This window comes from Electrona antarctica (assembly GCF_951216825.1).
Source record: "Electrona antarctica genome assembly, chromosome: 6".
NCBI lineage: Eukaryota > Metazoa > Chordata > Actinopteri > Myctophiformes > Myctophidae > Electrona > Electrona antarctica.
Genome location: NC_136811.1, coordinates 6,579,243 through 6,604,068, shown reverse-complemented (window position 1 = coordinate 6,604,068; position 24,826 = coordinate 6,579,243). Strand labels below are relative to the sequence as shown.

General features: G+C 47.6%; 1 protein-coding gene across 1 annotated transcript in view; it reads left to right on the top strand.

Annotated features, from left to right (window-relative positions):
• Positions 1–20,569, top strand: part of LOC306924420 (uncharacterized protein) — a gene marked incomplete at its 3' end in the record, with an annotated part of 38,289 nt that extends 17,720 nt beyond the window's left edge. The window contains exons 5-8 of the mRNA XM_079502916.1: positions 1,439–1,585; positions 3,463–3,703; positions 14,786–14,950; positions 17,841–20,569. Of these exons, the coding sequence (XP_079359042.1) occupies positions 1,439–1,585; positions 3,463–3,703; positions 14,786–14,950; positions 17,841–20,569 (3,282 nt within the window). The remainder of the gene's footprint in view (positions 1–1,438; positions 1,586–3,462; positions 3,704–14,785; positions 14,951–17,840) is intronic.
• Between the last annotated feature and the right edge of the window lie 4,257 nt (positions 20,570–24,826).

Below are 24,826 nucleotides of genomic sequence, written 5' to 3'. Positions count from 1 at the left end.
ATTCGCGCACGCACGCACGCATGCACGCACGTACGTCCGCTAAATAGTTTAATAGATAGGTCTGTAAGAAAAGAGTAATTAAAGTCCGCGTCTCGCGCACGCGCCCGCACGCTCCTATTGTTCCTTATCGTTCCGTGAATCCAAACGGCTCCAAACCGCGTCCCAGAACAAACGAAAAGTGTCACTCAATCAATGTCAATCCAAAAGCGTTAATCCAAAAGTTATCCAAAAAGTAAAGGGATCCCCAGCAACGACGTAATCCAAAAAGTAATGACTCCCAAGGGAAAAACAACAATGGATCCTCGCGGGGTATAAAGTACAGCGCACTGCAGTGTGGCCTTAGCTATTTTCCACCTATAGCGTTCCGAGTAGAGTTAATTATTAAATAAATAATGATCAAACTGATCCAGGTTTCCCGTGGACTTCCTGGATGGTTTTCCTCTCTCGTTCCTCTCTCCCGCGGGCCGGCCACCAACGCCTACTTTACGTGTGTCAGACAGTCTCGGACCCGTCAATCAAAACAATCCCCTCAAATCATAACATAGGCTTTCAAAACACCCCTTAAACAATAACAAAATAAAACATATTAGGACATTACCCTTAAAGGATGGCGTTAATTAAGGACCATTATACAATATCTCTGACATACACTTTTAAATGCCATAAATAAAATAAATCCTTTTTAACATATGTGGCAGCGCTACAGCGTAACCACACGAACCATTGTACCTATTTTTGAAAAATGTTGAAAGTGTGTGCAAATCTTGGAAGATGTTTTAAAGATGGAGTGCCACGATTTTTTCCCACCAGGTATTATTATAATATAAGGAGGAACTTTTTCCAAAAAGTGTACAGTATTTATTAAAATCATGCTTTTATGTGGACATGCCCACCAGTTCATTAAGTATGCCTGGTTTGCCTGGTGGGTGGTGATGGGTGGTGATCCACCTGAACTGAAGCCGCACCCACAGCTGTAGTTGTATGATAAAGTGGGAGGGGGTAGGGGAGGGGCTGATAGTGTGATGTCACTATATTACTGTTTATTTCATTGGCCCGTTTGACTGTCAAGGGTTCAGCCTCCAGGAAGAAACTCTAAATACAAAGTTAATACACCATTGCACATACAAACGACTCCAGGGTGTCTAATGAAGTACTGTCACCTCATAGACACATGAAAAACTGATTGTGGCACTCCATCTTTAAGGCAAACATTTTTAACTTCTGGAGGTCCTTGGAACGGCCTGAAAAGGTTTGAACACTACTGATATAGCAACATAACTTCAACACTAGGCTATACAACAGCCAGCTATACAGTAGGCTATGAGATGTTTGATGTCCATTTGTGTGTGTGTGTGTGTGTGTGTGTGTGTGGTGCGTGCGTGCGTGCGTGCGTGCGTGCGTGCGTGCGTGCGTGCGTGCGTGCGTGCGTGCGTTACAGTACAAACAAGTGGAACAGTACATGTCCTTCCATAAGCTGCCTGCGGACGTGCGTCAGAAGATCCATGAATATTACGAGCATCGTTTCCAGGGCAAGATGTTTGATGAGGAGAACATCCTGGGAGAGCTCAGTGAACCCCTGAAAGAGGTGCGCACACACACACACACACACACACATACACACACACACGCACGCACACACACACACACACACACACACACACACACACACACACACACACACAGCATCGCCTCCTTCTCCACTGAACAGAATTTTGCCAATTTCTTAGCTCTTGGCGTCCTGCAATCTGGAAGCCTTCTCACAACCGACATGGACATTACTGAGGCTTCCGCAAGCAGTTTACATTTGTAACCAAGCTGTATAAATGTATAATAGCATAGCATCCTTAAGACATTGGTACTTATAGGCACCTTGGTAATAAGGGCCTCTTCCAGAGATCCAGACTGTGGTCACAAATACATGCCACTTCCAAAATGGTCACTTCTCTACTGTCCTCATCATAAACAACAACAGGGGTATTAGCTAGCCTGTGACATCTGAAAAAAGGAATAATTTTCATTGTGCTTATACATGTGCTTATACATTTTGGCAGATGATGAAACATAATTATGAACGTATGTCCTTAGCTAATAAATAGGTCAACAATTCTGTCGTGCCTATAGCAACGTATACATTCCCTTATATACATATAGCAGCCACTCAGAATATGGTGCAGACAACGAGAAGGAAACGTATTAGGGTACCAACAGAGAGAGATTGAGTCTGGTTGGAAGGACCTGTAATCTCTCTTTACAATTTACAATTTAGGCATTTAGCAGACACTCTTAACCCATTTTGCCCTGAGATCAGATTCTAAAAATGTCTTCTATATCCTGACAGTTTTCTGAAAAAGCTATGTTTCTATGTCAGTCGTTCTTTGATTTTTCAAAAATAGCTGTTCTACAAGCTTGTATGATCTTGTAGATCTGCTATTTTTCAATAGCTAAAGCATAGCATAATGCTAACACCAAACACTTCCCGCCCAAAATGGGTTAATCCAGAGCGATTTACATTAAGCAAAAACAAAAACATGGCAATACATCATATACTCAAAAACACATTTGACTGAATTTGCTTTGACTGTCACACACACACACAGATTATACGCTTCACGACATGTCAACGGCTAATTCAAGTTTATGCCCAACTGACTGAATGTAACTGCTTATTGTTTGTGGTGCCCCCCCCCCCCCTTAATTACCTGTCATCAGAGTATTCAGAAAGACTCAAATGCAGAAAATAGCAGGCAACAGGCAGAATGCAGATAACTCAGTCTTTGCTTAAATTCCCAAAAGGCAGAACAAAATTCAATACCATAGGTATCACATCAAAAGGCAAACAAGGCGGCCTGGGCCATGGCTCAATGGTCCAGGCACCTTGGCCGGTAGCCCAAGTCTGGCAGTGTGCCACGGGTTCGACTCCCGATCCCGACGGCCTTTACTGCATGTCTTCCCCCCCATCTCTCTCCCCATTTCCTGTCAGCCTACTGTCTGTCCCTCCATAAAAAATATAAAATAAAGGCGAAAGGCACAAAAAACATAAAAAAAAAAAAAAAAGGCAAACAAGGCAAAAAAAAGGCAAACAAGGCAGCAAGGCAAAAGGCAAAATCCCAAAAACTGTCAGTCGGCTTCAAAGTCCAGGAACAGACAGGGAAACTGGAGGTTCAGGCTGGAACACAAAGCAGGAGTTACGACGACAAACTGACAAATGGAGATGTTGAAGTTCACTCACTTAAATAGCCGCACGCTAATTAGAGCAACAGCCAGCAGGTGAGTAGAAACAGGCAATAGGCTGAATACTGATTGGTATAGGAATGCAGGGGGGCGTGAACACAAGGGCCAGGTCTAGGGAGGATTCCTGACATTACCAACCAACAACCCAACTAAATTATATAGCATGGCCCTTCTCTCTCTCTCTCTCTCTCTCTCTCTCTCTCTCTCTCTCTCTCTCTCTCTCTTGTGTAGCAAATTGTGAGTTTCAACTGTCGCAGTCTGGTGGCCAACATGCCTCTGTTTGCCAACGCGGACCCTAACTTTGTGACGGCGGTGCTGACCAAGCTGCGCTTCGAGGTGTTCCAGCCGGCGGACTTCATCATTCGGGAGGGCACCGTCGGACGCAAGATGTACTTCATCCAACACGGCCGCGTCGGCATTCTGGCCCGCGGAACCAATGAGACCAAGCTCTGCGACGGCTCCTATTTCGGAGGTGAGTCCTGGTTTTAGTCCCGGTCGGTCTGGTTTGGTTTGGTTTCCGTTGGTCTGGTCTGGTTTTGTCACACGAGAGAGACTCGGGAGTAGAGTCGCTGCTTCTTCGCCTGGAAAGGAGCCAGCTTAAGTGGTTCGGACATCTGGTTAGGATGCCTCTCGGGCGTCTCCCTATAGGGAGGTCCTCGAGGCACGTCCCACTGGGAGGAGACCCCCCCGGGGCAGACCAAGGCGCAGTTGGAGGAAACACATCGACTCACTGGCCTTGGAACGTCTCAGGATCCCCCCAGGAGGAAGTCACTAATGTTGCTCCGGAGAGGGAAGTCTGGAACACTCTGGTGGAGCTGTTGCCCCCACGACCCGACTACGGATAAGCGGTTGAAGATGGATGGATGGATGGATGGATGGTCTGGTTTTGTTGGGGGTTTTGTTATGGGTTGGTGGATATAGAGCGTCGCAGTCCCGCCCCCTTTTCATGACGAGCGGCCCCGGGAAGACAATTTCCCATTAATTCTTTTCCCCCGTAGACGTTTCATAAAGTATTTATTTAACCCATTCAGGCCTGACGTCGAAATTAAAACAAATATTTTCAAAAATAGCAGACCTACAAGTTCATAGCGCGCCACTCGGTGGCGCGCTATGAGCTTGTAGATCTGCTATTTTTCAATAGCTAAATTATAACATAATGTATGTAACCACCAAAAGGGGTTAAAGACCTGTAATGTAATGTAATGTAACTCATGACAACAAACACAATTTTCTGGGCCGAACAAATAAGCGCCTGGTGCGTTCGCTAAATGTGCTCCGTTGCTGCAAATCGCTGTGGGCGCTCTGATTTAATGGTCCTGAATACCCCCGCGGGCGTTCGTGGTGTTTTAACAATAGAGAGTACATTTGGACTACAGGGAGTTGAGAGCGTCGTTAAAAATAGATATCGGGATGATGTCAACTTGTCTGGGTCAGGAGGATGCATCTGAGAGACGACGGCTGTTGAGGGACAGAGTTACCGTGTGGGAGTCCCTCTACTGTACCCTCTACTTTACTGTACTGTCACTGTACTGGCCCACAGGAACGCACCCAGGGTGCCGGCCCGATTCCGGCGAGCCGCCCCGCGTCCGAAACGGTTGAGAAATGACAGAGTTACCGTGTGGGGGTCCCTCTACTGTACCCTCTACTGTACTGTACTGTCACTGTACTGGCCCACAGGAACGCACCCAGGGTGCCGAACCGATTCCGGCGAGCCGCCCCGCGTCCGAAACGGTTGAGAAATGACAGAGTTACCGTGTGGGGGTCCCTCTACTGTACCCTCTACTGTACTGTACTGTCACTGTACTGGCCCACAGGAACGCACCCAGGGTGCCGAACCGATTCCGGCGAGCCGCCCCGCGTCCGAAGCGGTTGAGAAATGACAGAGTTACCGTGTGGGGGTCCCTCTACTGTACCCTCTACTGTACTGTACTTTACTGTACTGTCACTGTACTGTACTGGTACACCCAAAATCTATACAGTTAATATGTGCGTTTGTGTGTGTGTTAGGTGCGCACAGGTGGTGAAAAACAACCATGCTGTTTTCGTGCTCAGACGCACCCAGCCACCCACACACACACATAGCTCCGTAAGGGAGTGGTTGCACCACTCAAAAACAGTTACATATTGAGGTATAGGGAGGTTCAGAAGCAGGTTATTAAATTGACCATATGATATTGGGGTACCAATTTTCAGTGTTTGCGTGTAGAGTGTTCCATGTAGTAGGGGCATCGAAGCAGACAGCACATTTTCCCAGTTCAGACTGCACAGATGGGACCTCTAGTGTAAGACAGTTCTAGCCTGGCTAATAAGCCAGACTAATATCACACAACACTGTCGCGGTATATCAGTCTGGGCTGGCTCCACTTGGATTTCATTTCCCGGGGGGCGGGTTCAAACATTTTCTCTTTGACGCAATTGGTCAGAGCTACTGTCAGTCAAAAGTCTCAAGCATTTAACGTCACTGTACCAAAGCCCGCCCATATTGCATACCGTGTCCCGATTGGTCCGACCTGTTCTCGATTGTAGGAAAGAGGCGTGCTACTGAGCCTCGCCAGACCGAAATCCGCTGGTAGGCAACTTTTTTTTGCCAACGGCTGATTCGGTCTGGTTTATTAACCAGGCTAAGACAGTTCAGGGTGCACAGATGGGACCTCTAGTGTAAGACAGTTCAGACTGCACAGATGGGACCTCTAGTGTAAGACAGTTCAGACTGCACAGATGGGACCTCTAGTGTAAGACAGTTCATACTGCACAGATGGGACCTCTAGTGTAAGACAGTTCAGACTGCACAGATGGGACCTCTAGTGTAAGACAGTTCAGACTGCACAGATGGGACCTCTAGTGTAAGACAGTTCAGACTGCACAGATGGGACCTCTAGTGTAAGACAGTTCAGACTGCACAGATGGGACCTCTAGTGTAAGACAGTTCAGACTGCACAGATGGGACCTCTAGTGTAAGACAGTTCAGACTGCACAGATGGGACCTCTAGTGTAAGACAGTTCAGACTGCACAGATGGGACCTCTAGTGTAAGACAGTTCAGGGTGCACAGATGGGACCTCTAGTGTAAGCCATGCACTTGAACGGGTCTGACGAGTATTCATTTTCCAATTTAGCAGCAACGTGATGTAGGGTGGTAACTTCCCATCAATAGCTTAAAAAAAAATAACACCCATGTGAACTGAGTGGTGCAACTCCCCTCTCCCCCTGCCCCTCTATCTCTCTCTCTCTCTCTCTCTCTCTCTCTCTCTCTCTCTCTCTCTCTCTCATTAGCAGGCAACAGTGCAGCATTATCTCGATCTCTCTGTTTCTGGCACAACAGCGCCACTTTTGCCCCTACTGGTACTCTAAACATAGTAACATAGTCACATAGTCACGGACATTGCTGCTCCTTGGAGTGGTTGCACCACTCAATAAACTGGTGCCAGTGCCTGGTTGAGGTCGGTGGCTCAATAGATATCGTCTCTGTCGAAGTGGAAACCTCATAATAATGTCCACAACTGTTACCGTTCAGGATTCAAATTCAAAAGCAGCAGAACTGCTACTTTTGTGTGTCGCTGTAGCAGTGGTGGAAAGTACTACTTTAAGTAAGTATACTTTTACTCAAGTACTGTACTTGAGTACAATTTTGAGGTATTTGTACTTTACTTGAGTATTTCCAATTTCTAGCGTTTTTTTCCGAAAAACGCGTCCAGTGTGTAACCACCTTAACCATTTCAACCCTATACATTTCGGCTATTTGATAAGAGCCAATCTACAAGCTCTCAATGCGTTGCAACGCGACGCATTGAGAGCTTGTAGATCGGCTCTTTTCAATAGATTTTCTACACATTTTGAACTTGTGAAATGGGACATTCTGCGATATGAATACTTTAACTTTTAGTACTTTAAGTACTTTTAGATACTTTTGTACTTTTACTCAAGTACATTTTCAACTCCGTACTTTTACTTGTGACGAAGTAGTTCTAAATTGCAGTATTGGTACTTTTAAAACAATTGAGTACTTTTTCCACCACTGCGCTGTAGTACGATCAAAGAAGACCGTTAATTTACACGAAAAAAACACAAAAGGCTAGAATCTGTCGTCAGTCAGTTGTCTTGACACAAAGCTGCAGGGACTCAGAGAGACTATACCCAACTAAAATAGTGGAGCACTCGACTGCTCCGCACGTATTTATCATTCTGCAGGGGTCGGGGTTGTTGCCACCCCTGCAGAATCGTAAATGTGTCTCCTGAAGTGCCCGGGTGATGGGATGGAGATGGGACCCTGACGAAGGCTGTTTGCCGAAATGCGTTGGTCCTCCCTTTTGTGTAAATTATCTTTGCCATGCCTTAAAACTCACAATAAAGGCTTTTTCACTTCACTGGAACAGAGTGCCTTGGATCCTCTTCTTTATTTTCACTAGCCCTTACCCGCTGTGAAATACTTGCCGCCTTGTGGCTGCTGGGGGTACTGCGCCCTGGGTGCGTTTTCGCATTTTTAATTCACTAATAAATTCATTATTAATTTATCATTTGTTAAATTGGAAAAAGGGCTTCGTTGAGACCTCCATATTATTATGGTCAATGCCTGTGTGAAAAGTGGGAGTGATTGGTGCAGGCATTGAGGAGCTACGGCAGTCACAGTGACACACATTCAGACAGACAGACATTGTCAGAATTATAGTATGATGATGATAGTATGATTATAGTATGATGATGATAGTATGATTATAGTATGATGATGATGATAATTAAACCTTGCCAAAGAGCACCTGTATTCAGTTCAACAAACAAGGGACCACGGCAGCGCTCCCTTCCTCTATTCAATAGTCTCTCTGACAAGTTGTCCCTGCTGAGCACCGATAAGCCCTTCTACCTTACAATTTAGCAGTGGTGGAAAAAGTACTCAATTGTTTTACTTAGGTAAAAGTACCAATACTGCAATTTAGAACCATTCCGTTACAAGTAAAAGTACGGAATTGAAAATGTACTTGAGTAAATGTACAAAAGTATTGGCATCAAAATGTACTTAAAGTACTAAAAGTAAAAGTATTCATATTGCAGAATGTCCCATTGCAGAAGGTCCCATTTCACAAGTTCTATTGAAAAGAGCCGATCTACAAGCTCTCAATGCGTCGCGTTGCAACGCATTGTGAGCTTGTAGATCGGCTCTTTTCAAATGGCCGAAAATGTATAGGGTTGAAGTGGTTTAATGTATGTTTTCTAATCAAAATTAAAATCGCCAAAGTAACTAGTAACTAAAGTTTTCAAATAATTGTAGTGGAATAAAAGTACAAATTTTGGCTCTGAGATGTAGTGGAGTAGAAGTAAAAGTACTGGAAATTGGAAATACTCAAGTAAAGTACAAATACCTCAACATTGTACTTAAGTACAGGCTACTTGAGGCCATGCGGTCAACTGTCTTCCGTGTTTTGGCAGTGGCGTGCACAGATAGACACTGGCCTTTTCCCTCTGGACAAATGTGTCCTTTTGAAGAAAAAGGAAAAAAACAGTATGTGGACCATGGTGACATTGATCAATTCTTAATAAAAAAGCTTCTAATTTATTATTTAGGCCCCAACATCTATAAATCTTAAGGCAACCGGCCGGTTCCACGCGCTGCACAAGGTGCCCTTTTTTTTCACTTGAGCACCTGCCCCTCTAAATGTCTGTGCACGCCACTGTGTTTTGGTACGATGATGCACGACCGCGCATCTGCATAATATGAGCCGGGCCAGCAACTCTACTACATCTGACCTCACTGACACCAGATTAATAAGTTTAGCTCCTGCTTCTCAAGTGTGCCTTATTAAGAAGCTCTGTTGTTTCAGCGGGTGAGGTCGCGCTTCTCGCCCTCAGGGCGTCTTTTACTGGTTATTATTACCTATGGTGCTGCTGCATTGTCTGAAAGAAGACGAACAAAATTAAGTTTTACTCTAATGTATACCTTTACACATAACCTTGAACTTTGAACCTTCTAACCTCATTCTCTCTGTGATTCCTTCATGTGGATGTCACGAATCCCCAGTTTTGTATTTTTCCACCTGCTCAACCTTTCTGCGCTCTCTTTTAACCCATTTAGACCTGAGGACGATTCTACAAATGCCTTCTAAGGGACCAGTCGAAATTTAGAAAAGGGGGCCCTGGAGGAAAATAGGGGAGGGCCATGTCTTTTTAATTTTAGTCAGAGGGAGGGTGAGCTAATTTTATTTAGAGTCCAAGGGAGGGTGATCCAATTTTGATAATAAAATAGTCCAGGTTTTATATATATATATCTAATACTACAGCTTTTCTGAATTAAAGTACAACTTTGGTCAACGATACCCCTCTGTTGCTTTCACTTGGTTCTTCCCAACAGGACCGGTTTTCATTGTTCCCCGTCAGTGCTTGGCCTATCCAAGTGTGTTAGTACACACTACAACCCCCACTTTTCAATAGCTTCCATAGCTTGCTGTGTTAGGCGTTAGACTATGAGACCATTGTTTTCGTGATTTTTGCGGTCACTTTATTTTCTCACATATTAAAAACGCTAGCAGATTAAAGTTAGGAATAAATAATACTCAGGTAAATGTGTTATTAATTAATAGGGGAGGGTGATTCCTTTTTGTTTAATCACCTTGGGAGGGGACTGGATTTTTTCACAGGGAGGGTGATGGTATTTTATATCAGGACACATACATTTCCTCCAGGGGTACCCCTATTTAAATTTCGACCGGTCCCTAAATACTGACCGTTTTCTGAAATACCTATGTTTCTGTATCTAGTGGTGCTCAATATTTCATGTCAAGGACCCCAAAAATGTAAATGGCCACGACCCCCGTCTGAAAATATGTTGATCCAGGAAACCCTCAGAAGTAAAGATTTGAGTTAAAAAGAAATCGCTCTGAAAGAATATATATTCAAAGATTTGCACCACATTTTCGCGATTTTTCAAAAATAGCAGACCTACAAGCTCGTAGCGCGGCACTCGGTGCCACGCTACGAGCTTGTAGATCTGCTATTTTCCAATAGCTAAAAGTATAACACAATGCTTTAAAACACCAAAAGGGGTTCCCACTTCCCGCCCAGAATGTGTTAAGGCCTATTGTTATTATTCATCCAAGGGGACAGTCAGGCTAACCCGTATAAATTGATTTGTTCTTAAACGGAGCGACCCAAATATATGGCTGACAAGCAGAGGTTGTTCAAACAGCCGACTAAATCACTGGGTCTCTCCACAGGGAATGTCATACCTTTATTGGCTCTACAAACTTCTTCAGCGGAGTGCATTGAGAGTGTGATGGATGGTGTGTTTGGGGCGAACTGGGTGTTAGCATTAAGAATGATATTACAAGTAATGCACTTGCGGTCGGAAACAAATACATCAATAAGACAGAGAGGTTCAGTCCGAGATGTAAAAATCCGAGACGTCTGAACTGAAAGGTGCTGTGCTGTACTGTACTGTACTGTACTGTACTGTACTGTACTGTACTGTACTGTACTGTACTGTACTGTACTGTACTGTACTGTACTGTACTGTACTGTGTGTGTGTGTGTGTGTGTGTGTGTGAGTGTGAGTGTGAGTGTGTGTCGTGCGTGCGTGTGTTAGGCTGCGCAACAGTGACACTTGGTGGTGAAAAAAACACACGCTATTTCCGTGCTCTGACCCAGCCAGGGACACACGTTGCTGGGCAATGGAGTGGTTGCACAACTCAAAACCGAAGTCGAGAGTAAGAGTCGTGTGTGTGCTGGCCCAGATACATCTTGTTCTTTGGCCTCAATCACACTATTGAGACGGCTGTCTTGTCCGTGTTTAATGGCCGCCCCAATGCATTTCCAATGGAAGTCACATTGTTTGACCAAACATTTTTGTTTGATGCGGGGGAGGGGGGCAGAGCACAGCCATCAAACAAAAATGTTTGGTCAAACCATGTGACTTCCATTGGAAATGCATTAGGGGCGGCCATTAAACACGGACAAGACACAAGACATGGACAAGACAGGTGTCTTTTAGGTGTGAATGAGGCCTTCGACTGGGTTAAGTTTAAAAACGCAGCAGCAAACGTATCTGAATCAACATCATTACAGTATCCAACAAATCCCAGCGAATTCAGTTGAAAAGCTCCTATTTAGCTGAGGTGAGTGTTATATCAACACTGTGAGAGAGAAAACAAATCAGACGCGTCTGAACTGAGTGGTGCTGTACTGTACTGATGTCTATATACGTGTGCGCGTCCCTGAACAGGAGAACCACGTCCACCTGGTTGGGGCTCCTCACTGGTAGGTGAGCCCAGGGCTGGACTGGGACAAAAATTCGACCCGGTCATTTTCGAGCTGAATTTGGCCCAGACCGGCCCACCACAACCAGCGTGCAGATAGTAGAAACTCTACCGCCCGCTCTTCCAAGACACAATACAAACAAACAAGCCCTAATACCACCACTTTTACAGAACAACATCAATGACACAAACCAACAGAGAACCACACAACCCTTTGTTGCTCTCACAAGAATGCTGGCAAAAGGATTCAAGACAGAAGAGGGTTTATTTGTCACTCACCTCCGCCTGTCCAAAAAACGAAAAAAAACCTTTTTTTTAATCATATCATAACTTGAGTGGCCCCCTACGGTCGCGGCCCACCGGTAATATGACCGCTACGTCCTGTGGCCAGTCAGTCCACCCCTGGGTGAGCCGGTAGGTTATTATCACAGTGGCACCACCACAGGAATGCGTGGGCAGGGTTAGGAGGACTAAATTCTTGCTGGGAGCTAAAAATGCTTACAAATTGGGCTACTCTAGATAAAATACATAAATTAAAAGATTAGATGAGAGAGGATTAGATTATACGGTTAGAGAGGATTAGAAACGCCAATATCCACATGACGGCAGCCAAACCTCCTCCTCCTCCTGCAAGCAGACACCCTGGGTGTGCCCATGAATCACAGCCGAACCTCCTCCTCCTCCTGCAAGCAGACACCCTGGGTGTGCCGATGAATCACAATCTGTGCGACACGGTTCATTCAAGGCCAAATTGTATAATAATAATAATAATAATAATAATAATAAATATAGCTGCAAGCAGCGATAAGGCGGGACCAAGAAAGAAAGCAATAGAGCACCGAAGTCCTGACGTCACTGCCCTCTACTACCAGTAGAGGGCAGTGAGCGAAAAGGTTCATGTATGTTTTTATAAGCATTGTACTCTCCATAGGGGGATTTTAGATCGCCTCATATAAGAACTGTGTTTGAAAAATAAACCGATCACCCCGGCCTTTTCACTCATATGGATATGAAGCATCGACTGAAGGTGGAAATGTACAAATATACCCAAAGAGTAACAAAATAAGCGTTAGAAACGAGCCAAACAACCCAGAGACTACATTTCCGGGTAGGCTGCTTCTGCCCGCAGCCCGTCGCACAACAGAAACTGAACGTTAATTACGTTTATTTTTATTTTTATTTTATTGATATATAATGTATCGTGGTTAGTACGAGTCGAGTCACCACCAGCTGAGCTTACGTCAACGAGGAATCTCAGGAACGCAATATGTTGACAGCTGGGCGTGACGTATATGCTCAGCGACATTGCATTCATATGTAGTTTCAAGGCTTTTGCGGTCACATTAATTCCATTTTCTCTAGAAACTGGCTGTATCAAATATGAATGGACATCATTAACGACGCACAGCCACTCCCCTGACAGAAACGCTGAGGTGGTCGGTTTATTTTTCAAACACAGTTCTTATATGAAGCGACCTAAAATCGCCGTTTGGGGATCTTAATGCAAATAAACAAATACATGAACCTGGAGATTGACGACCTCTACTGAAAGTGACGACAGACTTCGGAGCTCTATAAGAACAATATGCACAAATAAGAATCACAGGCTGAGTCGTTACCCGGATTTGAACACACAACCTTGTGGTTTGAAGGCTCTACTGACTGAGCTACACAGAGACAATCAGTGACTACAAGTTTGATACCAATCATGTGTATCCTCGTTTTGGGCATGTCATTATCCATTATTACAGTGTGAACGCTGTTCATGTTTTCACGTACAAAGTTCTCTTCAACTGGAATTTCAGATAACTTAAACAAAATGTACTACGATTTGTTGTCCGTATAGGTCCAAAGTTCACGTGTAGACGTTTTTGTGCATTTTGATCAAAGATCCTGGGAGGAGATACATTTTAACTGTATTTCATATCATTCAAAATGGCGGGTGATCTAAAGGTCAGAGGTCAAAAGTCAGAACACGAACGTTGTTCGGCATGAGGAGACACATGTGTATCAAAGTGTCATTGCCAACGGTCAAACGGTTCATGAGCTATGCACGTTCAAAGTTAGCATTTTCAATTGAGCGCTATAGCGCCACCATTTGGCCAATCGTCATGGGCTTCGCATAGTCACCGTTTGGCATGGCCCTCTACCAGATTACCGCGTTTCACGAAAACCGACTGCACGGTTCAGCCAGAACAGCTATTTTTGGCGGAAGAAGAAGGAGAAGGAGAAGAAGAAGAAGTAGAAGAAGAAGAAAAAAACACAAAAACAATAAGTGACCAAAGTCACTTTGTGACTTCTTGGTCCCTTAATAATAATAATAAATATAGCTACAAGCAGCGATAAGACGGGACCAAGCAATAAGCCATTTTAGGCTGCTCAACAGTGCCACTTTAGGTCACCCAGCGGTATTGCAGCTGTCCGTACCCAGCCCAGACATACAGACAGACAGACAGACGAGGCATGAGTTATGCCTGTTCAAAGTGCCTGTTATCACTGCCTGCAGCTATATTTCTTTCTCTTCAACTGGGATTTCAGACAATGGTCCATAGATTGTGTGTGGCTACATCTGTCACTAAAAGAAATAACGAAATTGTCAGTATATTTAGTCTTAGTCCTAGGCCTCACTCACACCTTTCGATCTAGCATACAACATTGATGCATGCTTGTTGTATGAATGTTGTGAGTGTCATGGCCGTCACATGGTTTGTAGTCCACATTTTGGACTACAAGCTGTTGTATGGCTTTCGGCTGTGTTTCGACTGCCCCCCTCCCCCTCATACAACACAAATGTTGTGTCAAACCATGTGACTCCCATTGGAAATGCATCGGGGCAAGATGTCTCACACCCTTTGCATACAACAAGCATACATCAATCTGTTGCGAAGGTGTGAGTCAGGCCTTAGTCATCATAGCTTAGTCTTCATTTAGTGTCCATTTAATTTTCGTCAGTGGAAAAAGGTAGTCGACGAACATTTCTCCTCTTAGTTTTAAGCTCCTGCTCCTGCTCCTCTCCTCTCCTCCCATGCATGCAGAGCTCTGTCTGCTGAGTGCTGACCCACGGTAGGAGGACGGCCAGCGTGCGTGCGGACACGTACTGATCTCCTTTCCTCTCCTCTCTCCTCCCATGCAGAGATCTGTCTGCTGACCCACGGTAGGAGGACGGCCAGCGTGCGTGCGGACACGTACTGATCTCCTCTCCTCTCTCCTCCCATGCAGAGATCTGTCTGCTGACCCACGGCAGGAGGACGGCCAGCGTGCGTGCGGACACGTACTGATCTCCTCTCCTCTCCTCTCCTCTCTCCTCCCATGCAGAGATCTGTCTGCTGACCCACGGCAGGAGGACGGCCAGCGTGCGTGCGGACACGTACTGCCGCCTGTACTCTCTGAGCGTGGACAACTTCAACGAGGTCCTGGAGGAGCACCCCATGATGAGGCGCGCCTTCGAGACCGTGGCCGTCGACCGACTGGACCGGATCGGTAATAATTATGTTCTCTCTCTCTCTCTCTCTCTCTCTCTCTCTCTCTCTCTGTCCACATTGGCTCATCGTCGTCTGCGTGTGCTGGGTCGGTCTGTAAGCTCCTTGTAATGACTCCGCCAGATGGGGCAGCAGAGAGTACACTGGGTTCCCCCCTCCTGCTCCCATCTGGGAACTCTCAGGCAGACTTGATGCTCCGGCCACAAAAAGGCCTGGCCAATCAGCGGCAGCTAGAGGCGGGATCAAGGCAGCACTGTGTATGCCTTGATCCCGCCTCTAGCTGCCGCTGATTGGCCAGGCCGTTTTGTGGCATCAAAATAAAATAAAATAAATAATAATAATAGTAATCATATTTTTTTATGAATTACTGACAAGCACTTGGAATTGTAGGCATTTCATTTAGTTTGCCTCGGTTCCACAAATAGCCTAGCTTTTTCACAATTGCTCTTTTTGTTTCTTTTACATCATAATATGAGACAATTTAAGATGAAACTTCTATGACAGTGCTGCTGACATAATGAAGTGACATTATTCCGGGAGAGTGGCTCAGCCCTTGCGGTCGTTCTCACCTATATTAAGGCATAAAAAAGGTCATTAAATTGTGACTTTAGAAATGTGCAGATACCCAGTCACTACACTTTAAGTTGGTTTGTTTCCTGTTGCACGAGAAAACAAATCACCTGGCGATGAAAAATATAATAATAATAATTATTAAACCCCCAGTTTGGGAACCAGTTTCAGTTTATTGAGTGGTGTAAACCACTCCTATGACTGGCTTTGTTAGTCTGTCTGTCTGTCTGTCTGTTCGTAAAAAATGAGCATGGTTGCTACGGTCACCCAGTTCACACGGGTGTGATTTCATTACGTCAGACATTACGTCAGACCACAGCTGATCAGGCTATATAAGACCTTACACCACTCAGTTCACACGGGTGTGATTTTTTTTCTTTATAGTGCAGCATCACCCCAAGGGGTCTCATGTGCAGCAAGTCATACAACAAATTACATAACAGTAGCAAATAAACACAGTAAGATGTGCCAGCGCACTTCATCTACACAACAATTACCATGTGGTAGTGCACAGCAAAAAAGGAACAGAAAATAAAAATAAACAACATTACAAAATAGTGTTTAAAAAATGGTAAAATGGTGCATTTATATAGCGCCTTTATCCAAAGCGCTTTACATAGATTGTGCATTACATTCACACACACATTCATACACAGATGACCTAGGAAACCATGCAAGGCACCAAGCTGCACATCGGGAGCAATTAGGGGTTCAGTGTCTTGCTCAAGGACACTTCGACACTACCTCTGGGGGAGCCCGGGATTGAACTGCAGTGGCGTGCACAGACATTTAGAGGGGCAGGTGCTCAAGTGAAAAAAAGGGCACCTTGTGCAGCGCGTGGAACCAGCCGGTAGTGTGATTTATAGATTTTGGGGCTTAAATAATATATTAGAATAATACTGTACAGTGTACACTGTAAAAAACAAAATCAAAAGGGCGCATTTGTCCAGAGGGAAAATGGTAGGGGATGCTCTACCAACCCCCTAGTGTCTATCTGTGCACGCCACTGTTGAACTGGCAACCTTGCGGTTCCCCTCCGGCCACTCTACCCCTGAGCCACCGCCGCCCAAAACCACAGAAGAGCTGGACATAACAATGGTTTCAATGAAACCCGTGAGAACGTTTAGTGCAAATATGGGTTTTCACTTTTCAGCCTATAGATTTAAACATGTCCAGAGAGTGGACATCTCTAATAGCCTTAGAGAACCAGTGCTTCAGTTGTATATGTATACTATACATTAGTGATGGGAGATTAATCGGTATCGGGCGATTAGATTAACCGGCATCGGTTCGATTAATCAATCAGACCGATTCATTAATCGGTCCGATTAATCGGTCTGTCTTTACAAAGAAACAAGCCCAAATAAAAAGTAACAGCTTGAACAGATCTACAAGCTCACAATATTAAATATGAAGGTATTAAAGTTAAATCTGACTTGCCTAAGCCTGCAGTGCATATGTATTTTTCAGAATGGACAAAATTATTATAATCTTTCAATACAAAATGAGATCATTATCTGCCTGCTGTTTGATTGTTATGTAACACTGTTGTTTTTATCTTGTCTGACACTGTCAAAAAAGGTGCTATACAAATAAAGTTTATTATTATATCGGTATAATATCGGTTATCGGCCAGAACAGCAATTAATTATATCGGATATCGATATCGGCCAAAATGTCTCATCGGCACATCCCTAGTATACATATATATATTCCGCCCATTTGGAGGATAAAATAAACTTCCAATCACGGATCTGGCTGCACTCTGTACTTCTGTACTTGAACTCATAAGTACAGTTTGAATTCCGGACTTGTACTCATGTGTAACAGAGCATTTCTATATTGCAGTATTGATACTTTTACAACATGTGAGTACTTTTTCCATCACTGTTTTAAAGGGATCGTGACATTAAAAAAAAGTTTTTGTAAAAAAAAATTCTGAGCTCAATTGCACCCAAAAAATCTGAACTTTTAGTTATTTCAGTCGATTTTCTGTGGTCTGAGGTTTTCTGGCTCAAACACGTGCTCTGATTTTCCTGTGGACCGTGATTTAAGAGTCCACAAATCCCACATATGACATCACAATTTGCCAGCAGATGTCACTGTTGCGGCCTGTTTTGTCTGTTTTCACTGCAGCTCAAAAGGCTTCAGAACACACTGAGAAAACCCCAAACCACTGAAAAATCCACTGAATGTTCAAAAGTTCAGGTTGTGTGTGTGGGGTGTAATTGAGGTAATAAAAAAACCTAAAAGAAAAAAAAACGGGGAAAAAATGAAAATTAACGTCATGAAACCTTGCTGTTTCTTCTCCGTGCTTCCAGGGAGGAAGAACTCCATGCTCATGCGTAAGTCCTCCCAGGGCGGCTCCATGATGGGAGGCAGCATGGGTCGCGGAGGTCGCGGCGGCGGCGGCGGCGGGGGGCTGTCCATGCACGGCGGCCTGGGCTCCTGCGACAGCATGCTGGTGCAGCAGATCGTCAAGCACGACAGCATGCCCGCCATGCAGGACGCCATCGCGGCGGCCGCAGCGGCGAGGGGCCACCACCAGGGGGCCAGCGGCTCGGTGTCCCCGCGGCCGCGGCCCGTGATCTGGGCGCCGCTGGTCCACGCCCCGCTGCAGGCGGCGGCCGCCACCACCAACGTGGCCATCGCCCTCATGCACCAGCAGCAGCAACACGCCGCCATCTTCCTGCCCTCGCCGCTCATCTCGCCCTCCTCCGCCTCCTTCCCCCTGTCGTCGCCGCGGGGGGGGCTCCCGCCGCCCTCCGTCCTGCAGCCCATGCTGCAGCGGCCGTCCGTCAGCTCCCTCATCGGGATGATGGGCGCTGGGGGGATGGGGGGCTTGTCCCCGCGCGGCGGGGGGATCATATCCCCGCCGTCCCAAGCGATGGCGGCCAAAACCCCGCCGGCCTCCTCCTCCTCTTCTTTCCAGCTGGGGCGGACCTTCCACTACGGCCTCCGCCTCCACGCGGGCGGGGGGGATCCTCCCCCCCTGTCCTCCTCCGTCATGATGATGGGCGGCGGCTCTCCCGGGACGACGCCCCCGGCGACGACAGGGGGCGGCGGGACCTGTACCCCGCCCATCCACAAGGTGGCGCCACCCACGCCTCCGCCGAACCCTTCTCCCACCGCTCCCCCCGCCCTGCCGGCCGGCGGCCCTCAGACGACGACGACGTCGGACGGGCGTAGTTCCGCGCTCGGCCAGCAGCGGGCCAAGGAAGCGCTGTTGCGCCACGGAGGAGGAGGAGGAGGGCCTCCGGGGGGCTGCCAGGGTCTCCCCGCGCTGGGCAGGCTGACCCAGGAGGCGAGGCTGCTGTCGGCCTCGCAGCCCAGCCTGCCTCACCGCTCCTGGGTGCAGGGCCTCCAGCCTCAGCCCCCTCTGCACCGCAAGGCCTCCGGAGGAAACATCCTGGCCGCTCCCTTCCTGCTCGCCGGACCCCTGGCCAGAGGCGGCAGCGCCGGGGTGCTGAGTTCTACGGCGGTCCCCGCCGCCGTCCTCCCACAGACCCCCCTGTTTCAGTGCGTCTCATCAGCACACAGCCCTGCACAGCCCGGCGCCGTGCACACACACGCTGCCGCGCACGCCAACACACAAGCCGTCGCCTCTCACGTTCAAACCGCCGGCGCACAACCGGCCTCCTACGCTGCCCCGGTGCCCGCACACGCCAAAACGCACACTGCCACGCACACACAGCCGCCGCCATCGACGTCGTCATCGTCCTCTCTGCCTCCTCCGTGCTCGGCACCCAAACTGAGCCCGCCCACCTCCTCCTCCACCCACCCCCACGGTCCCAGGGGGGCGAAGGCCTCCTCCTCCGTCACGCCTCCGTCCCCCTCTCCTCTCTCTGGTCCCAGCCCTGCGCCGACCCCTTCCCCCATCCTCACCCCCACCCAGCAGCCCCCCATGCAGGCCTCCCTGGCCCCCACCCAGCTCCGTAACCCCATCCTGACCCCCACCCAGTCCCCCGTCCCCACCCATACCCCCACCCAGTCCCGTACCCCCACCCAAACTCCCAGCCAAACTCCCACCAAGTCCCGTACCCCCACCCAAACTCCCAGCCAAACTCCCACCCAGTCCCGTACCCCCGCCCAAACTCCCAGCCAAACCCCTACCCAGTCCCGTACCCCCACCCAAACTCCCAGCCAAACTCCCACCCAGTCCCGTACCCCCACCCAAACTCCCAGCCAAACTCCCACCCAGTCCCATACCCCCACCCAAACTCCCAGCCAAACTCCCACCCAGTCCTGTACCCCCACCCAAACTCCCAGCCAAACTCCCACCCAGTCCCGTACCCCCGCCCAAACTCCCAGCCAAACCCCCACCCAGTCCCGTACCCCCACCCAAACTCCCAGCCAAACCCCTACCCAGTCCCGTACCCCCACCCACACCCCAACCCACACCCCCACTCAGTCCCGTACCCCCACCCAAACTCCCAGCCACACCCCCACTCAGTCCCGTACCCCCGCCCAAACTCCCTGCCAAACCCCCACCCAGTCCCGTACCCCCACCCAAACTCCCAGCCAAACCCCCACCCAGTCCCGTACCCCCACCCAAACTCCCAGCCAAACCCCTACCCAGTCCCGTACCCCCACCCAAACTCCCAGCCAAACCCCTACGCAGTCCCGTACCCCCGCCCAAACTCCCACCCACACCCCCTCCCACACCCCCACCCAGGCCCGTACCCCTACCCTCTCCCCTTCCCAGGTGCTGCAACGGCCCTCTTTTCCCCCAGTCGCTCCCAGTCAGACCGCCTACCCCCTCAACCCCCCCACTCCCCCTGCCAGAGCCCCACCCATTCCCGCCCCTTCCTTCTCTGCCCCTCCCCATGTTCAGAGCTCCATGCCTGCACAGACACCCACCACCGGTCCTCCCGGTAAAGTCAAGTTCTCTGTACATCCGGTCCAACAGTCTCCCGGCGCTGCTCCCGCCACCATCACGACAGCGTCGCCCCTCCACCCTGCCACGCCCTCAACCCCCCAAACCACACCCATCCCCACTAACCCGCCACCTTCTCTCCTCCGCCAACACGACAACAGCAACAACTCCTAACACGCTACCTGACTCAGCGCCCCGCTCCACTAGTCCCGCCCATGCTTTCCCCTCCGACCGCCGCCCAAACCTCAAACGCCCCGGCGCTAGCCCCGCCCACACTGCCGCCGCCGCCTCTCCCGCCCACCTGCCCCTGACCGGGACAGACTCCGAGGGTCTCAGACACAAACTTCCTGCCAACATGTAGGATCCCGGGGGGGAGAGGAGCGGATGGGATTGGACGAATGTCTTGACAGTATTTTGTGCGGGCTCAGCTCATTGGCCGAGCTGTGTGGGGTCTATACGGAGTTGTATGTCTATATGTTGTTAGATGTGAACCCGTTCGGTTTGTCATCCATCTAGAATGTTGTCGTCTTAAGAGTATCATGGAGTCACACCGCTGTGACTGGCATTAACATGATGGACCCAATTTATATATGAAACAGGCATGATGTAGACACAGGATACAGTGGGGTTCTGTTCGTCTCTTCCTTGTATAGGTTTTGAAAGGTTTTGAAAAGGTACCTTTCAGGCGAAAGGTACCTTTGGAAGCCACGCCTCTGATGCACTGAAGTTCTGATGGCTCAAACCACTTTAAAAGCCCGCCAGAACCGTAGCAACCGTAGGGTTAAATTAGTACCCTAGCCTGCCAGGGTTTACATTCTTTAATCCATGTTTTTTATCCGATCGAATCGTTAGCTACCGTTTGTTAGCATAACAGTCAAAGTGGGACAGTGGCCGCCCCCGGGCCATTTTGAAGATGCGCCCGCATCCACTTGCATTCTATGGGCTGCATTCAAAGCCCTCTATCTCAGAAACAGCGCAATGAATGTCGTTTCTGGTGAAAACAAGGTCTTTCAACGGCCTGTAGCAGGCGCTGTGATACTCGCGGTCGGGATTTTTCACCACCGACCGAGAGAACAACAACCAGTCAAGACACCACACACACAATTCTGTCATTGTAACATCTGGTTACGGATATTTGGCTCTTCAAACTAAGGGTTACGCGCGATAAAACCTTGGCAATACGCTATCGAGGGATTAATAACTGCTGGCGGGAATTATCCCTTCACTAAGTCCCTCTACAACCCATCCTTGCCCAATAGGCACGTTAGCAGCGAAGAAAGCTTGAGCTGCATAGCAACCGTTGCTAAACTATTTGGATTGGCATTGGACAATCGCTTTTTGGGGTGGGATTTAGTGAAGGGCTAATTGGGTTAATAGGTTGCTCATGTGGCCACCCAAACAAAGCATGAATGTAAAGCGTCTCCAATCCTCTTACAATATTTCATTCACGCGCATCCAAAAAAAGGAACAGTGCAGATAGTCACCTGACCTCTAGTGTCATAGCTTCACTGGTCGGGGCTGCATCCTCCAGATACAACACCTGACACATAAGCGACATAACAAAGATCCCTCCTATATCATGAGGAGGAAACCTCAGAACCGTTGAAAGAGAGAACTCGTTGATATCACCGTGTCGCGATCACACAGTCCATGCGTCTAACATGATTCATCAACACTGATGAATGGCGTTCGACTCTGAACTATAGTGTTTGGAACTATTGGTCTCCACTGCCCACCGCAGGAGCTATTTTCAAATCTTTTTTGCGAATATTGAATAGTATATATCTAATTGGGGAGTGACGTAAACTCTTTCTCTCGATGGCTGATGGCAAAATCATGATCACTCGGGAGGTTCGGTTTCAGTTGAGGCGGTACTTTGAAACTTCAACAAATTCAGAATGCAGCTACAGCCAAAACGTAATCAAGGAGAGGGCGAGGAGGAAGAGGCAGACTTTGTTTTTAATTCAAAGTGTTCTTATAGTGAATAGCCAATGAAATCGCACTTTCTTTCTTTCTTTCTTTCTTTCTTTTCAAAATCTTTTTATTGTAATTTCAATAATATAAATCTCAGCGGTCATAGGACAGACATAATGAAAAGGCTATTGTTGCGCAAAACATGCCCCTTTAAGACAAAACAAAAAACATTTTCTCCCCTTCAAGTCCCAATTTAGTAAAGCCAATTCCCAATTCCCCAGCCTCTCTACGAGTACTCCATCTCTTCTAACCCCTACAATCAGTTATTGGGAGGGTGAAGAAAGCCTCGGGTCTCCTCCGATACCCGGCCATCAAGCCACCATCTTCTTTCCACCTGACAGTGACAGGTCTCACTAGGGGGGCATAACGCATGTACACGCTATCCCCCCCCCCCCCCCCCCCCCCCCGAACAGGTGCTCTCCGTTTGTGGGGATGAAATCGCACTTTCAATTATGAGACGCTAAATGCCAATTAATCCGTTCGCTCAGTTTCGGGTGACACCAGGAGGGTTGATTATATTAGAGGTTATTCAACTGTATAGAGTGACTGATTCATATCTTGACAATAGTGTAGGCCTGTGCGTAAAGGCCTATTCATACTCCATGTTTTATGTGATACGGTGACCACCGAAAACTACAACAACTCTCTGTTTTTTACTAACCACCGAAAAGGTGAGTAGCTTATCACCTCAAACTGGAGTATGTACAGTATATGAATAGAAGAAACACATGTTAATGCCAGGACATAATTAGCTGTATCTACAGTACATAGCTGTATCTACATGTGTCCTGATGGGGACAGCAAGGAGACACGTCCACATGCATCCATATGTACTGTACTGTACTGTATGTGTATGTTAGATATTGTTGGAGCACCAGAACAGAGAGGACAAATGGACCTCCTTATAGGAGTAGTAGTAGCATCATGTTCTGTGCAGAATGGACAGAGTTAGCCTGGCTAATAAGCCAGACTCAAATCACACTGTCGTGTGGTATTTGAGTCTGGAGATGCTGTGTATGGATCTTGTTTCCCGGGGGGCGAGTTCAAACATTTTCTCTTTGACGCAATTGGTCAGAGCTACTGTCAGTCAAAGGTCTCAAGCATTGAACGTCACTGTACCAAAGCCCGCCCATATTGCATACCGTGTCCCGATTGGCCACACCAGTTCTCTGGTGTAGGAAATGGGCGTACAATTGAGCCTCTCCAGACCGTAATCCGCCGGCAGGCAATTTTTTGCCAACGGCTGATTCGGTCTGGCTTATTAGCCAGGCTACCAGAACAGAGCTATAGAGGACAAATGGACTTCCTTATAGGAGTAGTAGTAGCATCATGTTCTGTGCAGAATGGACAGAGTAACACTGGGACGTGCTCTACTGCTAATCACTCACAAACTGTAGACCTTTGGCTGCTCTTTTGGGTTCTTCCTGTGTTTTCTCATTCTTTCTTTCTGATGTATTGGCCGTGTATACCTGCAGGACTTGTAGGATTTGCAGGACTATGACTTGTAATGGAAGCAAGGAATCTCCTCTTTCCCTGTGGAGCACACTGACGGAAATGTGATTTATTCTGACAGAGCAGGGTTTTTGTGTGCTTTGGGTACATCGTGCACACATTCTGATCCAATCATCTTACTGGGTTGCGGAGCCTGGTTTGGACCAAGAGGCCAGTACAACATACTGGTTTGGAAGGAGGTGCCAGTACAACATACTGGTTTGGACCAAGAGGCCAGTACAACATGCTGGTTTGGACTAAGAGGCCAGTACAACATGCTGGTTTGGACTAAGAGGCCAGTACAACATGCTGGTTTGGACTAAGAGGCCAGTACAACATGCTGGTTTGGACTAAGAGGCCAGTACAACATGCTGGTTTGGACTAAGAGGCCAGTACAACATGCTGGTTTGGACCAAGAGGCCAGTACAACATACTGGTTTGGACCAAGAGGCCAGTACAACATGCTGGTTTGGACCAAGAGGCCAGTACAACATGCTGGTTTGGACCAAGAGGCCAGTACAACATACTGGTTTGGACCAAGAGGCCAGTACAACATACTGGTTTGGACCAAGAGGCCACTACAACATGCTGGTTTGGACCAAGAGGCCAACAACATACTGGTTTGGACCAAGAGACCAGTACAACATGCTTGTTTGGACCAAGAGGCCAGTACAACATACTGGTTTGGACCAAGAGGCCAGTACGACATACTGGTTTGGACCAAGAGGCCAGTACGACATGCTGGTTTGGACCAAGAGACCAGTACAACATACTGGTTTGGAAGGAGGTGCCAGACAGTACAACATGCATTCCAGCTCAGTGCCCCAACTTGCCTCCTGTTTTTCACCAAAGTGTAATATTTTCCTCATCATCATATATAGTAATAATTATAAGGATATAGTTTAATAACAATTAACTGTATAGTTGAAGACCTTATGGATAAGGGTATAATAGCAGTTCACTGGT